At 32.9% G+C, this 16,337-nt stretch overlaps 1 protein-coding gene and 1 non-coding gene across 4 annotated transcripts in view; one reads left to right on the top strand and one right to left on the bottom strand.

Annotated features, from left to right (window-relative positions):
• LOC134692172 (uncharacterized) overlaps positions 1-5,618 on the top strand; it is a 34,683-nt gene extending 29,065 nt beyond the window's left edge. For all 3 annotated transcript variants that reach the window (XM_063552621.1, XM_063552620.1, XM_063552622.1), the window contains one exon: positions 3,367-5,618. In XM_063552621.1, coding sequence (XP_063408691.1) covers positions 3,367-3,713 — 347 coding nt within the window. In that variant the 3' untranslated portion in view covers positions 3,714-5,618. The remainder of the gene's footprint in view (positions 1-3,366) is intronic.
• Positions 5,619-15,019: 9,401 nt separating this feature from the next.
• Positions 15,020-15,146, bottom strand: LOC134693903 (U11 spliceosomal RNA). Its single transcript, XR_010102513.1, has one exon. It is a non-coding gene; the product is annotated as a U11 spliceosomal RNA (small nuclear RNA).
• Between the last annotated feature and the right edge of the window lie 1,191 nt (positions 15,147-16,337).

Here is a 16,337-nt window from a genome sequence, read left to right on the forward strand (position 1 = left end):
ACAATTCAATCGTGTTTATTGAACATTTGTAAATGTCACGGAAATGTAATTCATTCTTTTAGTGTCATCTGAGACAATACAGAGACAATAATAATAAAAGCTGTATTTGTTTAACTCTCTCAAAAGACATCATTAAGCTGTCCGTGTATTCTTGATTCCTCCATACTTAACAATAAGTCGGAATCCAATCATTGTCATTCCGTAACACATCTTTATTTTAAGTGCTTGGCAAACAAAATTTCGTACGGTTTATTGCTTTGGATTGATTTTGCCTTATTTTAATCTTTTCTTCTGTTTAAACAATCGAGACACTGTTTTCCTGGATAAAATCGTTTTTGAATGACTCTGCTGCATTTAATCTCGCAGTAATCTCGTTCTTTAGGGAATTGTTTTTTTGAAGTTGAAATCGTGTTCTTTGATACGTTTGACAGCCAGTGGATCTGTTGGTCTTGAAGAGCTTCTCTCTTGAGTAAACATAACAAAGTAACCGTTAATGGAAGTTGGATATCAAAATCAAATCAAGTGAAAATTTAGATTTTAGCACAATGTCTTTTATGTCAACAGAAATAGATAAATTCCCATTTCATCATTGAACATGTTTAATAAATCGTCGAGAGTGTCACTGTGGAACATTAGCAGCTTTGGAGTGGAAGATTACATGAACACACAGAGGAATTTCCTTAAAAAACGATCCGTTTTTAACACTGCATGGTGGTTAGATCGATCAGCATACCAATTTTCACATGCAAAATTCAATTTACAACCGTTTTCTAAAACATGGTAGTTTTTGATTTACAAGTAGAAAAAAAGGTTATTTTGTTCATAAAATCTAATACTTTTCAGCATTAATGAAAAATCAATTCAAAAAGAGATTATATCTTCCATTTCACTTGTCAAATATAAATTAATGTAAGAAGCACCTCAGTTTTTATTCCCAACAAAATGGTTTTTTAAACATGAACTATTTTTTCGTAAAACTTGTCAAAAATCACAACAGGAAATATTTTTAACAATACATCAAAGAAAAGATGTGGAAACAGTTATTTGGAAAAAAATAATTAAAACTCTTATAAAAGGTGCGGGATGTATAATAAACTACGCAATCAATCACGTTCGTTCGGAATTGAAAGTGAAATCCATATTAAGCTGGTTCTCTTCCCTTGAAATATACAGGTATATGAGACCAACTGATAAAGGACAGGGAACAAGTCTAGTTTAATCCGGGGACTTGTACAGAGAGACCGTCTCTTTTTAGCCCACCTGGCCCGAAGGGCCAAGTGAGCTTTTCTCATCACTTGGCGTCCGTCGTCCGTCGTCGTCCGTCGTCGTCGTCCGTCGTCGTCCTGCGTACGGCGTTAACTTTTACAAAAATCTTCTCCTCTGAAACTACTGGGCCAAATTTAACCAAACTTGGCCACAATCATCATTGAGGTATCTAGTTTGAAAATTGTGTCCGGTGACCTTGCCAACCAACCAAGATGGCCGCCACGGCTTAAAATAGAACATAGGGGTAAAATGCAGTTTTTGGCTTATAACTCAAAAACCAAAGCATTTAGAGCAAATCTGACATGGGGTAAAATTGTTTATCAGGTTTAGATCTATCTGCCTTGAAATTTTCAGATGAATCTTACATTCTGTTGTTAGGTTGCTGCCCCTGAATCAGTAATTTTAAGGAAATTTTGCTGTTTTTGGTTATTATCTTGAATATTATTATAGATAAGAGAAAAACTGTAAACAGCAATAATGTTCAGCAAAGAAAGATCTACAAATAAGTCAACATGACCAAAATGGTCAGTTGACCACTGTAGGAGTTATTGCCCTTTATAGTTTTTTTTAACCATTTTACGTAAATCTTAGTTATCTTTTAGAAAAATCTTCTCCTCTGAAACTACTGGGCCAAATTAATTGAAACTTGGCCACAATCATCTTTGGGGTATCTAGTATAAAAATTGTGTCCGGTAACTTGGCCAACCAACCAAGATGGCGGCCATGGCTAAAAATAGAACATGGGAGTAAAATGCAGTTTTTGGCTTATAACCCAAAAAACAAAGCATTAAGAGCAAATCTGACAGAGTTGAAATTGTTGATCAGGTCAAGATCTATCTGCCCAGGAATTTTCAGATGAATTGGATCATCAGTTGTTAGGTTGCTGCCCCTAAATTGGTAATTTTGAGGAAATTTTGCTGTTTTTTTGTTATTATCTTGAATATTATTATAGATAGAGATAAACTGTAAACAGCAATAATGTACAGTAAAGTAAGAACTAAAAATGAGTCAACATGACCAAAATAGTCAATTGACCCCCTGAGGAGTTATTGCCCTTCATAGTCATTTTTTAACAATTTTCACAAAATTTGTAGATTTTCACTAACATTTTCCACAGAAACTACTGTTATAGATAGAGATAATTGTAAGCAGCAAAAATGTTTAGTAAAGTAAGATCTTCAAACTCATCACCATCACCAAAACACAATTTTGTCATGAATTCATTTGTGTACAATGTTTAATATTAACATAGACCAAGGTGAGCGACACGGGCTCTTTAGGGCCTCTAGTTCGTGAACGGCAGAGAAGACTTTATACATCTCTTTGAAGATCCGCCCGGGTCTTTGGGTCCGGCCCGTAGATAGCGTATGGCAAGGGAAATTGTAATACCCTTCAATCCACAACAGTTCCTCATATTCAATTTAGCCAACATTCTACCCTTTTATTCCGTTTGGCTCAGTTTACAGAAATAACCACCTATTGCATTTCCTAGGTATTTTGTTATCATCTCCTGACTATGCTTGAAATATTTGCAACTGGACGTCAAACAAACAACAAATCCGTCGCTTTTAATGTGTTATGAGATTTTTCATTTTCATTATACGCTGGGCGCGTGATAAGGTCAAAGAATTTATCTGCATTGAATTATAGCAACATAAAGATCACATTATATGTTCTCAGTATGCAAAAGTTGTGACATTTACATTTTGTGTTTGCAACAGTTCTCAAGGGGTCTCGGCGACTTGTGACAAGGTCAAATTTAATGTTTACAGTCAGTCCAACTGTTGTGACATATATTTATTTAGTTTTCCCAGTTTGTTTTTCCCATAAATCCTTTGCTAGTTGTCTCAAGTGGTTGTGCATGCAGTACTTCATACGTGCACATTGCATGTGCACTTTAAAAGCTCGCATACAGTGATGTTCATTTACTTCATTTATATGTGTACTTCTTACATGTATACTGCATTTAGCAGTTTAAAGCTCGTATACAATGATGTGCAGTTATATATGTACTTCTTACATTTATTTACGTTGCTTCTTCTCATTCAAAGTAGCTTCCATACCAATTATTTTTTTAGAACATGTACCTTTTTGTTTCAGGTTTGCTATTGCTGTCTGCTGTTGGGTATTTCTATGGCGAGCTTTCTGCTTCTATGCGTGTTCAAGAAAATAAACTTCAGACCACATTCTTTTATCCATGGGGACTAGCGGTTTCCGCTTCCGGCGCTTTTATTATATTAGTAAACGGTTTACTGGTAACCATGTTCACATGTCTTAGAAAAACTATACCCAGACGAAGACGTACTGAAAGTTACTTGATTGTGACAACGAAAGAAAACATTCCCAATTCCGAGCCGCTTCAGTGTGTAGACTACGACCCTCCAGATTATAATGACGTAGAAGATTATAATGACGTAGAAGATTATAATGACGTAGAAGATACCTAGAAGAGGACGAGAAGTCTGATCAAAGCATGGTGTGAAACGATTTAAAATGAAAGAAGTAAAAAAACCCATTAAACATTAATCGAGTGCACCGTCCGAAAACGCAAGTGCCATAAATGCAAATGTTTAAAATGTGCACCAAATTTGATTTTAACTGGGCGAGCTGGAAAAAACAAAACTTCCCAATGGCTGATACACAATTTTGCCTTCGTTGACATCGCTTGCCTTGTCATCTGAGTGAACTATTTGAATATCATATAAAAAGATGACTTTTTTGTACTTAACTCATAAAAACAAGAAATCGAACATAATGACCATTGGATATCATATTGATGGTCATCTTATTAAAGGATATTTTTATATGATAACAACATACATGAATTTTTCTTTTGTTGGCCTCAATCTTAAACATACTTTGGAGTGTGTCTGTTTTAACCCAAACCATCCTCAGCAGATATTAGAGGCTTTGAATGACACATCTTTACTGGCATGGGTTACTATCCATTCCACTCCTCTCTACAGGAGGGGAGTGGACCATGACCATAGGCTAGCAAAGATGTGTATGACGTAGCCTTTGACAAAGTAGTAATATATTTAAAAAGAGACTGGTTGTTGAATATTGACAATTTATCATTTGGTCTTATTACAAAATAGTTAAAAGTCTCAAGTTTTTTTTACTTTTCCGACTTCCATCTGAACCCCTCTTACATGACTTTTTTGGTATTTTGCTTATTCCGTTGACCAGGTGGGTTCAATTGATAAGTCTTACGAATTCTACATTGATCAAAGTTTTTGTTTTGTTTGTTGACAATGACAAAATAATTGCAAAAAATGTTGTTTTGGGGTTCAGTTTTTGTAAATTGGTATAACTTGGTTTGCTTGATTTTTACAAAAGATGTATACTAATTATATGATAATATAATCATTTGTTTAACATGCTACAATTTGTTTAAATACTCTTCAAGAAGATTTATAATGCCAGAGAGGCCGCTTTAGCATGCGATTTGATTTGATTTATGGGGTACAGATTTGATGTGGTTTAATATCAAATAATGTTAAAACTTGTATGTCACAAATCGTGATTCAAATGCATATACAAATAATATATAAATCAAGAAAGAAATGTGTTTACAAAAAAATATGTAATACATATATATCTTTGATGATAAATTTTGACAATGAAAGTATAAATGATCACATTTTTAATAGCAGAATTTAATGAAATATGGAGGGGGGACTCTTTGTTGTTATATATAAGAATCAGAAAGCAACTTATTTTTATTTAAAAAGGGGATTAAATGTAATTCTAGAAATATGCTAAATAAAATTGTTTGTTAAAGGCCTATACTAGAAATTTATTACGAATAGGCTTACACGTGTCAAAGACAACTTAAGCAGTGATTTTTTCCTATATTTGATACAAAATTTGGTGGGAAAAAAGTTTTAGAAATATTTACCGGAAATCAACCATATAAGTTAGTTAAAAAAAGAATGGTATTTTTTGTAATAATTGCTTTATTTTTTTATGGGTTAGACATGATGTAAGTCAGTATAAACTGCAGGTACAAAATTTTAATGAACATGTATGACTGGTATTGTACAACACTTTTAATAGGATTTGTTTTGATTGATGATTTAAATGTTTAATATTTAGCGAGCAACTAGATTGGCATGTTATTTATATTCTATTTGTTATAACAAGTGCTATAATTGCTAAAAGTGCTATGAGTGCAGTAGGATTTTTTTTTATGTATGTTATATATATATATATATGTACAATTGTTGCCTGTGAAATTTTTATGGCTGGACCTAATAACAGTAAGAAGCTTTGGAACATGTCGACTTTTTCCCGAAATGTTGAAGCGAACCTTTTCTAGCATATACAATATCAATATTATATCTTAATTCGGAATTGTTATAAGGTATGTTTTTTTTTTTCAAATCTCAGTATACAGAAATGCATAGATGCTTAATTATCACATGAAAAACAATTTGATGTTATTTCATTTTTTCTCTACATCCTTTTATTATTATTATTTTCTATAAATGATTGAAATACAAGAGGCATTTATTTTTTATATATGTTTGTTCATGTATATGAAAAGACTTGATTTTATTTGTTTTGAGTGAATCTCCTTTATTAACATTGTTATGCTATATTTTTTCTACTTGTTTTTTTTTTAAAGAAATATTGGGAGATTTCTTGTATTATTTTCTAAGTAACACAATGTTTTGGATATATTGACTTATGTGTGTGGCTAGTTTTGAAACATGCTGCCATTTTATATGCTTTTCAATTGTTCATGTTAAGATCCATAAAAAGCTTCCTATTTACAAACTGTATGAATACACCATTGAACGTTCATTTGAATGCGTCTCTTGGAAAAATCATGACTGGTGCTCAGCCACTGAAATTACAATACAGATAGTCAAACATGGTCTGATTTATGAAACTGGACAGCTCTGGTCATCATGGTGTCAAACACTTGGTGATCAAAGCTTTTAGAATAAAAAAAACCACTGGCTATCAGTGGTGTACAATGACAGCTATTGGTTTTGTCAACCATGGTTGGAATTTGGCAGCTAAATAGATTATAGAAAATGCCACAATGCATTAATACAATGCAATTGCAAGATTCTTGTTTATTGTCTGTGATTTATTGTTTTAAAATCTTCCTATTTTCAGTCTGCAGTTTCTTTTTGCTGAGCTCATTGGTTTCATCACAAGCTGGGTCAATTCAACGACGTTAAACATAAATGACAAATTGTGAACTTTCAGTGGTATTTTTAAACAATCTGTATTTTCATGAATCATGGTTTTTTTTGCAATTTGTAAAATACATAAACAACATTCCTTGCCTTTTCCACGATTATCCAAATTATTTTGTGTTCCAATTATATATGTAATAAAAGATTTAAAACAACATTTTTTTAAAATGTTTTAAGTGACACAATTGTGAAATTTATTACAGAGCTTGCAAATGTTTCAGAACTCTACACTGGTTCTACGTATTTTACATGCAGTATAAGGAATATATGATTCTGGATACAGCACAGAATATTTATTTAGCGTTTTCATTTTCAAGTTACCATTAGAAGTTTTGTCTATGGCTACTTTTTCTGACTATATTTAATGTTGATTGAATGATAGATTAAAGTTTGATTTCTTAAACGACCAGTCGCAAAATGTTTATGCATATTCAAGATGAGAACAAATTCATAGTTAGTACGATAGGAATGTCGATCAGAACACATTCATAGTTAGTACGATAGGAATGTCGATCAGAATAGCGAGTGCGAACTGCTATAGAAAGGTTTTTAGACAGAGGGAGAAATTAAACCTTACAACAGGCCACCTATATAGAAACCTCATTTAGTTATTTCAAGGAAGTTTTAACAAACAGAGAGCGTGGCAGCAGATTTTACGTTCCCATTCATACCGGGCGTACATTGTAGCTTCCGCATTCAAACATCACACATACGGTCAAATGGACGCCCAACTTTAGCAACCTGAAACCGACAATTAAGATGTCAAGGGTGCATTCTGGGAAATCTTAATGTCAGTAGAAACTTGCAACAGCATGGGCGAATAATAAAAACGACGGAAGAACAAACCACAATAAAAAAAAACCGACATTACAAATATAAATCTGAAGACTGAGTAACACATAGCCCCCAAAACAAGGGTACATTCGTCTTCTACGGAAGGGTTTATAGGTGTTTTCGTTGGGCATGTGGCATCCGTCGTCTGGCCCAAGCAAGAACACATCCATTTTGGAGAGAATGTTACAAAGTTAAAAAACTTGTGTATAATTCATTTGCCATTTTTTAAACAATAAAATAATGAGTCGTTATCGGTAATGGCACAATCAAGGGAAAGGTGACGGGATTGTGGCTACGGCTTGTGGAACATGTTTGTGCTACACAAATGTACAAGGGATGCACATAACCCAAAACACTTAATCATGGTGGAGTCTGTGAATCGTTTGCAGCTATTTATAAAATTTCAATCAGTACCACATGTATATAGAGGGCTAGTTCATTCTGTCTAAAACAGGAACTTGTTACAGTACATACAGTGTACCAACTTGTTTGTAGGTAACAGTTAGGTTAAACAATTTAGATTATAAAGAGTAGATTAACACATTTGAAAATGAACGGAGAACATGATCAAAAAAAGATCTCAGCAGGCAAAAAATTCTATGTGTTTTGGAAAGGTTACATTTTTTTGCTATTATAATCATAATATACAATTGCGTAGAATATCTAAAGTATTGAATATTCCAATATCTGCCATCATGAATTAAGTCCATTACGAACACACTGGCACACAATCTTTATTCGTGTTGTATATCATCATGATCTTTTATTGACGGCGTACATAAGGGAGGAAGAACAAGTGTCCAAAAGACTAATTATCCAGCCAAATTCACATTTGGTCATACCAAGACTGGAACGAACTGGAACCGCCTCTCGGACTTGAAAACTTTCTGCTTCTCCGCTAAGCATGGTCGATTCGGGAGTCGGAATAAAGTGCCCGGTTAGAGTAGCATGCCGTTCTGTGGAACGTTGTATTGTGTTTTGCACGTTATCGTTCATTGTTTTGTACATAAATTAGGCTGTTTGTTTTCTCGTTTGAATTGGTTTACATTTGTCATTTGGGATTTTTTATAACGGACTATGCGGTATTAGATTTGCTTATTGTTGAAGGCCGTACGGTTACCTATAGTTGTTAATGTTTATATCACTTTAATCTCTGATCGAGTGTTGTTTCATTGGCATTTTATATATCACTTCTTGTGTTATTCTAGTACAATGAATATTTGTTTTCTTGAATTAAATGTATTCGTTATTTTTTTTTGCATTTTTCCCATACTAAATGAGGATTTTGTAAATTATGAAAATGTATGAGAAATAACCAAATTGATTGATGACGTGAAATCTACAAAATGGAGGATACCAAGATATTACAAGACAGCATTATATCATAAATCAAACCATTAGTTTCAATTCACAAAATTAGGGGAAGTTAGAGCATCTTTAAGAAATATCATCCTTTCTTCTATAGAATTATTTGAGGTAAAAAAAAATGACATTAATTTAGAAAACTGTCAAATAAATGTTTCCCTGCTGCCAATTATTTTATAAAATATCTGAAATTACGCATTGAATGAAAAGACAAAAGGGAATTGTTTCTCATTAATCATTAGACATTGAAAGTCTTGATCTGAAAGTTGTTGGGAATAAAACTATAATTTGCCCTAATTGACAAGAGAAAAAATTCAAAATCATGCATCGGTTTTGTAAAGTTTTCATCAATTTTCAGCTATATCTTTCATGATAACATTTGACATACAATATCGAGGACAGTATGATAAAACAGAACATTTACCTACATTTTAATATTAGCTATTAACTGTCAAAGTTCAAAAAGTAGGTCATGACAGTCTTTCAATGTATGTTTATGCAAATAATTCGGTGTTGTTAGTTCAACTGACATCTTCGTTACCATTGACAGAAAGTCACGTGTATTAAAAAAATGTGTGAATTGATTGGCGGACAAAGCAGGGCGAAGCAATTTTAACAAAACATTTGTTTATGAAATTTATGAAAGTTTCATTTTATGCACACCCAGCCAAAAAGGCCAATATAAGCTTTTGCTTACATGAAAATGTTGTCATCTGTCGTCTGAAGCTGTCATCCGTCGTCGACGTCACCGGTCATCATTTAACTATTACAAAAATCTTCTCATCGGAAACTCCTATTAAGGATAAAACCCAGCATAGATTCAAACATCCTTTGGTCTATTTAACAAAAGAGTCGAATGATACCAGAGGAACAGTCAAACTCATAGATTGAAAATAAACTGACAACGTCATGGCTAAAAAATAAAGATAAAAACAAACAAATAGTAATACAGAGGACTCAACGTAGAAAACTAAAGACTAAGCAACAGGAACCCAACACAAAAACGGGGGGGGGGGGGGGGGGAGGTTAATCTCACGTGTTCTGGAAGGGTAAGCAGATCCGGTTCCACATGTGGCACCCGTCGTGTTGCTTATGTTATAACAAATTCGGTAAATAGTCTAATTCGGTAGGTCACATTCGTGACAGGGGAGGTTTTACACAATGTGTCCGATAGTACTGCCAATTTCACCTTTTTTATTATTAGAGGATTTAAAAAAGTGTAAACAGCAAAATAATATCTTGAATTAGATCGAAAATGCTTAAATTATCGATCTACTCATTTTACCTACCTAATTCTATCTATATGGGGTTATTTTAGTCCTCTATATTTGGCTCTCTTTTATATACAAACTACACTTGTGCTTCTTCCGCTGTTATATGTTAAAGTCTTATTGTAATGTACGGTCTTTCTAATGCTTGTATAAACGATGAAAAACGTTCTTTGTCGTCACTATGTTGTAAGGTATATAATTAAAAAAGTAGTTTTTATATCTATTCTGGTACTGTTTCATACCATCTTCATCGAGTTACTTCTCTAACTAGGTGTCGAGCTCTCATGTGTAACGCGTAAATAAGCCTTCTGCATGTTACTCTTGCATTGGGTTAAATTCTCCTGTTGTTAGCGTGAAGGTCTCTATCACGTGATTGCCTTTACCCTTCGTTATTTCAATGTTTTCAATGTAGGAATTTTCAGAGTTTTCAATCTTTCTTCGTATGGCAGATCTTTGTATCTTGGTAACATTTTAGATGCTCTTAGTAGGACGTTTACTAATGTCACGATATCTTTCTTTTTGTAAGAGATCGCGAATTACGAAATTCACTGTTTAATCCTTGAGGAGTTATCGCCCTTAAGAGACGATTTGTTTATTATTTTTGTGTTTTTGGCAAAAACAAGCATATAGAAACAAAATGCTTTGGAATTAGGTTAACAAATTGCTACAATTGTTAGAAAAAAATCCATGTTTCCCCAAAAATAATAATGGTCAATACGTTTTTTGAAGAATATAATGAAACTTCAGAGAATTTAATCTCATTTCATGGTAATGACAAGTAACAGAAATGCAAAAGATTCCAAAGAGATATTTAAACTGGAAAGTTGAAAACAGACTGACAATGCCATGGCAAAAAAACAAATAATAACCAAATACGACTCGAGTAAGCGCGTAAGTTGAAACCAGGCACCGACTGTACATGTTGCAATCTAATCTTGAAAATCGTGAATAAGCTACTGCGAATTTTCCAGCGCATGACATTTTTCTGTCCATATTCGGAGTATCTAAAACGTTGGTTAGACACCGTTTATTAATAAAGAGAATTGACAAAGTATGTTCCTGTTAATGATATCATTTCACCCACCTTATATTGAAATAATATCGATATTTTCAGCTCATAACGAAATATAAATCTGTTATTTTTTGTCTCCAACATAATTATCAGTGTGATGAAAATCGAAACAATACCATGTGAAGCAATTCAAGACTAATTTAACGCATTTACGAGAGAGAAATACATTAGCAGTTTGATATGCGAGAAAAGATTACAAGTTGTTCAAGATAATACGAGATTTTGATTAAATTAGGGATGAATTATGCTGGTAAAAGTGACAGTTCTCAAATGACACCTTTCAGGATTTCTTGTAATTCTAACTGTTTAAGTCCATTAAATGTGTTTTAAAATTGTTCTTTTTTTCTGGTTAAAGAATTAAAAGTGGGAAGAGTAATAAGAGGAAAGCAGTTAGCGATGTTAAGATAAACTAAAACTGACTCAAAAGGGGTCACATTGCGTTAAAAAGATCTGTAGCAATCTCTGTTTCATATAAAACCATTGGCGAAATAGAATGCTTATAGTTCATTTACATGTTTGGGAGTTTAGTATGACTGTAACCGTATATTTGTTCCGCCTAACAGAAGTTCCAATGAAAACTTTGTTATAAGCATTGTCATATCAATACCTATTCCTGTTGGAACAAATATTCTATACCATTTATTCCGTTAGGAACATATACTGCAATATTTATTCCTGTGGAAATAATATTCCAGAATACTGTTTCCTTTTGGAACTTGTGTCTTGAAGGAACTTCTATATCGTGACATGACTTAGTACACATTTTTGTTAAGGGGCCAGATGAAGACTACCTTCGGGTGCGAGTTTTCTCGCTGTGTTTAAGACCCATTGGTGGCCTTCAGCTGTTTCTGCTCTTCGGTAGGGTTGTTGTCTTTTGACATATTCCCCATTTCAACTCTCAATTTTACTTTCTGGTTCCGCTACTTGAAATGAATTGAAGATATTTACTTGTGTGCGTCGTATTTTTTGGTTTGAGTAGTAAAGCCCATGCTGAAATTGTGATTCGCATGTTGTTATGTTTACTTTTTTTTTTTTTTTTTTTATTAAAAATGCTTATACAACTACTACAAAACAATAGATATGCTATATAAGGATTCGTGGTTCATTTAGCTTTGACTTGAAAAAATGTATATAATGGACAAAGGTAGAGCTATCCGCAATGTGACAGGTACATGTAACCTTCAAAGATCATTGGCAATTGAAAGGAGTTCACAAATCCTTGTAAATGAAACCATAAAGCAAAAATCTTAATTACTATCTTTTCCATCTTCGAGCCAACTTTGGGGAAATAGGAAAAAATATTACATTCATGTAAAAAACAATCTTGCAACAACATTTGCAATTAATACAATACTTAGTAATATTACTAGCTGAAATACATTTTTCTGATTTTTGACAATACAACTACACATGTAGAAATTGTGGTATTATCTCTGACATGTACATATTTGTTTAATTTAATGTATACTTTTTAATACTCGATATTCGTCTGAATTCAACTTAATTAAAAAATATAAGATTTAAACATCAAGATATGATGTTTACTCCAAACAAAACCTGTCACACTCGAATTCGATTATAATTTTTTGAAAGAATGCCATTCTTGGGGAAAATGTACTAGACTAAACCGAAAGAAATCTTAAAGTAAATACATGTAAAAATGCAAAAAAATGTAGATACTTATTTTCAGTAAGAGTTGTCCGCCTGGTCCTTCAAATTAAATGCTGTAAAATTCGAACAACTGAAAACGAAGCGATAAAAAGAGAAATTTTCCTTAGATGAGATTTATTCATTTAGCTTTGTAAAAGCTTTTTTCAAATAAATATTTTATAAATTGTAAAGTGCTGCTTAAGTGCATGAACAGAACCGCTTCATTTGCCAAAAACCTTTTTATAAATTCAAACTAAATGTTTTTCAGGAAAACGGACTTCCTTTGCTAATTATGTTTTCTTCTTACTCTAATGAGTAAATGCACCGCTTCCTTTGGTATTTCCCCTAACATGGCTTTGATTTTAAGGAATCGATAAATGCTCTAATGCAATTATTGAAATAGAGAATACATTTTTCTTCTTTGTTTCATCTTAATATGGTAAAATTTAAAATGATATCTTCTATTTTTAATCCTTTGAAAGCTAAAGGTTAAAATACGAATATAATGAATCTGCCTTCGCTGAAAGATAAGGTTAACGGATGATTAGTTTTGATCTTCATAATTCCTCGAACTTTCAGTAATACTTTAATTCATCGATTAAAAATGAAATGTTAGTTTCATATATGAATTCAAAATTGAAAAGGAGATGAATCCTTCAAAGAAACTGTTTTTCATTTTTAGTGAATGATGAGTGTCCTTCTACGACCAAAAACGTCCCATAACTTCTATCTACATGTGACTTTTTTGTGTAAATCTTGACATTTCCCCCCATAAAACATAGGATTCAATTTGATACATATATCGGTCCCAAATAAAACAAGGATAATTTCGAAATATATGAAAAAAGTAGAATAACTTAAAACGAAGGAGATAAAATGTGAAAACGTAGTAAAACAATGAGAGGGCTACATGATATTTACATTTATGCACTTGACATGTACAAGTGCACTTGTAATATGTGTTTGACAGTTATCTAGTTTTCGTTCTCTTGCTCTCTTTAATTCATTATAAAGATGAATTAACTCATCATAGATACCAGAATTAAATTTTGTATAAACGCCAGACGCACGTTTCGTCTACAAAGGGTCATCTGTGACGCTCGAATCCAATATTAGATGTGCACAATAGCTTTGATCATTGCTTAGGAAAAGCTGATACCGAAAACTTACATTGTGTTCTAGTTTTCATTTTTTAAGAGTAAAGAAAAAAAACTGTATCCCCCCCCCCCTATATAACAGGAGATACCGTTTACATAGTGCATAACTGAATAGGTTTATCAGATTATCAAATATTAATAAATTTGGCCGTTTGCAAAATTATTTACTTCAAAAATCAACATCTGATAAACCGTGAATTCTTATAACAGCCTTAAGTTTGTAAAAGCAATTCTGTTAACTTTTTTGCACCTATACATGAATGAAGTTGGTATTCCGGCGCACTGACTGAAAATGTAAGAAGTGCTCCTTTTTCTCAGGTTTGGAATGACAGTCTTTGATTACGACCAAGACTCAAAGGGAAAGATTCATAAAAGACGCATAACCAGGCTATGACTAATTATATATTTACTTTTAATTGCTATCATCTTGTAACGAAATACTCTTAAAATCGTTCTGGAGGAAAAACATTCTGCTCTTTGGACGGGTTCACCGTTGTTGTTTCTTTGATACGTTTTCCATTACCATTCTCAATTTTACAGATAAAGAGAGATAACTCGAGTTCATAAAAATCTTCTCACCTGGAATTATGTTTTAAAATAAAATATGTAATTGCTGATCATTGATGATAGCATCATTCATTCATTATACTGTTACTTCGATTGAAATTTTACGTGAATACTTTAATTTAATAATTTGATACATACATTCTCGTGTATATCGTAACGGCTTGTTTATACTTGTATAGTTTATGTAAACAAATTTTATCGGTTTTAAAATCTTCTATAAATATTGCCAAACTTTTCACTGAGTGCATATATATATTAAGTTTAGGAATGGTTAGGAACCCGTACTAGTCCCTTTGATTAAAAAAAAATGCACCTTCTTTCGATAGACAATTTTTTTTTTCACTGTATTTAAGTTTATTTGTCAGGGTTTGCATTATATAACAAATACTATTTAAAAGGCGAATCTGGAAGTTATGAATTGACGAAGGTTTCTAACTTTATTGCCATCTGTCCAATCATGATTTTAGTCATCTCTTAATGTTCATTGTCCGTACGATTGCTTCTGTTATATCCAGTCACAAGAAATCATAATTTGTGCGGGCGGTATCTGTATCTGATGGACAGAAAGTACAGAGACACACGTTTTGTTTTGGGGGTAGCATCATATATTATTAGTTAATTTGATGGGGCGCCGGACCTAATGAGTACCAACTGCCACCAAGTAAAGAAATTATGCCTCCGAAATCTCCTGATAGTGATTCCGCCCAAAATCGTTAGATTTTGAGTACCACACATGGTAAAGGCCCTTTTTATTAATGTTATGTAAAATTCTATATAAATAGTCGCTGACAAGACAATGAATCTAAGGTTTGTTACTGAAATTCAAATTACAATTTTTCTCTTAAAAATTCAGTTAAAGCAATAAACAATGTTCTTACTAAGTAAAATATCTTATTCTATGAGTGTTAATATATATAATATAAGATTTAACATATTGTGCTTTAAAACAAATGAATTTGTGTCATCAGTGAACTTTAAAGGGACATCACTCAAACATACTTTTCCTCGTTTTATTACGGATAGTTATTTAACGCAAACAAATTATGACAGATAAGATATTTTATCAGTATAAATTCCAAACAATCGGTTTGTTACCAAATTCATACACAAAGAAACAATTAAAAATACAAATGTGTAACATTTACAAAATAAACAAATGCAAAGTTCTTGACGATATAAATATAATATAGAGAGATACCAGACGCGGCTTGTTTGTCTAAATGACTGATTGTTATAACTAGTGCGAATTTATGGATGCAAGAGAAGGAGAATGGTGCCCAATGCCTAATGATTATGGAGCTTTATAATATAATAAATACACAGACTTTTTACAAGTCTAACTCAAACTTTGGCATGTAAGGCCGTCCTTATGACCCAGGGGCGAATCCATAAAAGGGGGTGGGGTCCCGGGGTGAGAACCCACTTTGGCTTTGACAGTCAATGATTTTGAAAGCGTACATATTATTGGAAGCATCCCCCTTTATCCTTGGTTGGAACCCTCTTTTTATAATGGCTGGATCCACCTAGTAGAAGTACATGGGTCTCCCTTTTAACATCCGGGATCTGCACCAGCTGTGAAGACGGACACAGGTACAAGACGAGCTAAGCTGGACCTCCAGCTGAAAAAAAACTGACATACGTGAATCCAAAATTATTCCAGGCAAAGATGGTTTTAGACCTTTCCCCGAAATAACATAGAAGATAAATTAAAGGGAGAAAAGGGTTGCTTCTGTACCTTTTTAAAGTTTAATCTCTTGTGATTCACGAGGAAAAAATATAGAAGACAAGACAAAACTCAAAACAAGTTCTTCGAATCCATTGCTACTGTATACAGAGTTGTACTAAATGAACGTATATATACAAGAAAAGCAGTTCCATTACGTAATTCTAAATGTATGGAATTTGTTCCACTACGTATATGTGGTATTTGTTTCTGACCCGT

Source organism: Mytilus trossulus, chromosome 12, assembly GCF_036588685.1.
Source record: "Mytilus trossulus isolate FHL-02 chromosome 12, PNRI_Mtr1.1.1.hap1, whole genome shotgun sequence".
Taxonomy (NCBI): Eukaryota; Metazoa; Mollusca; class Bivalvia; order Mytilida; family Mytilidae; genus Mytilus; species Mytilus trossulus.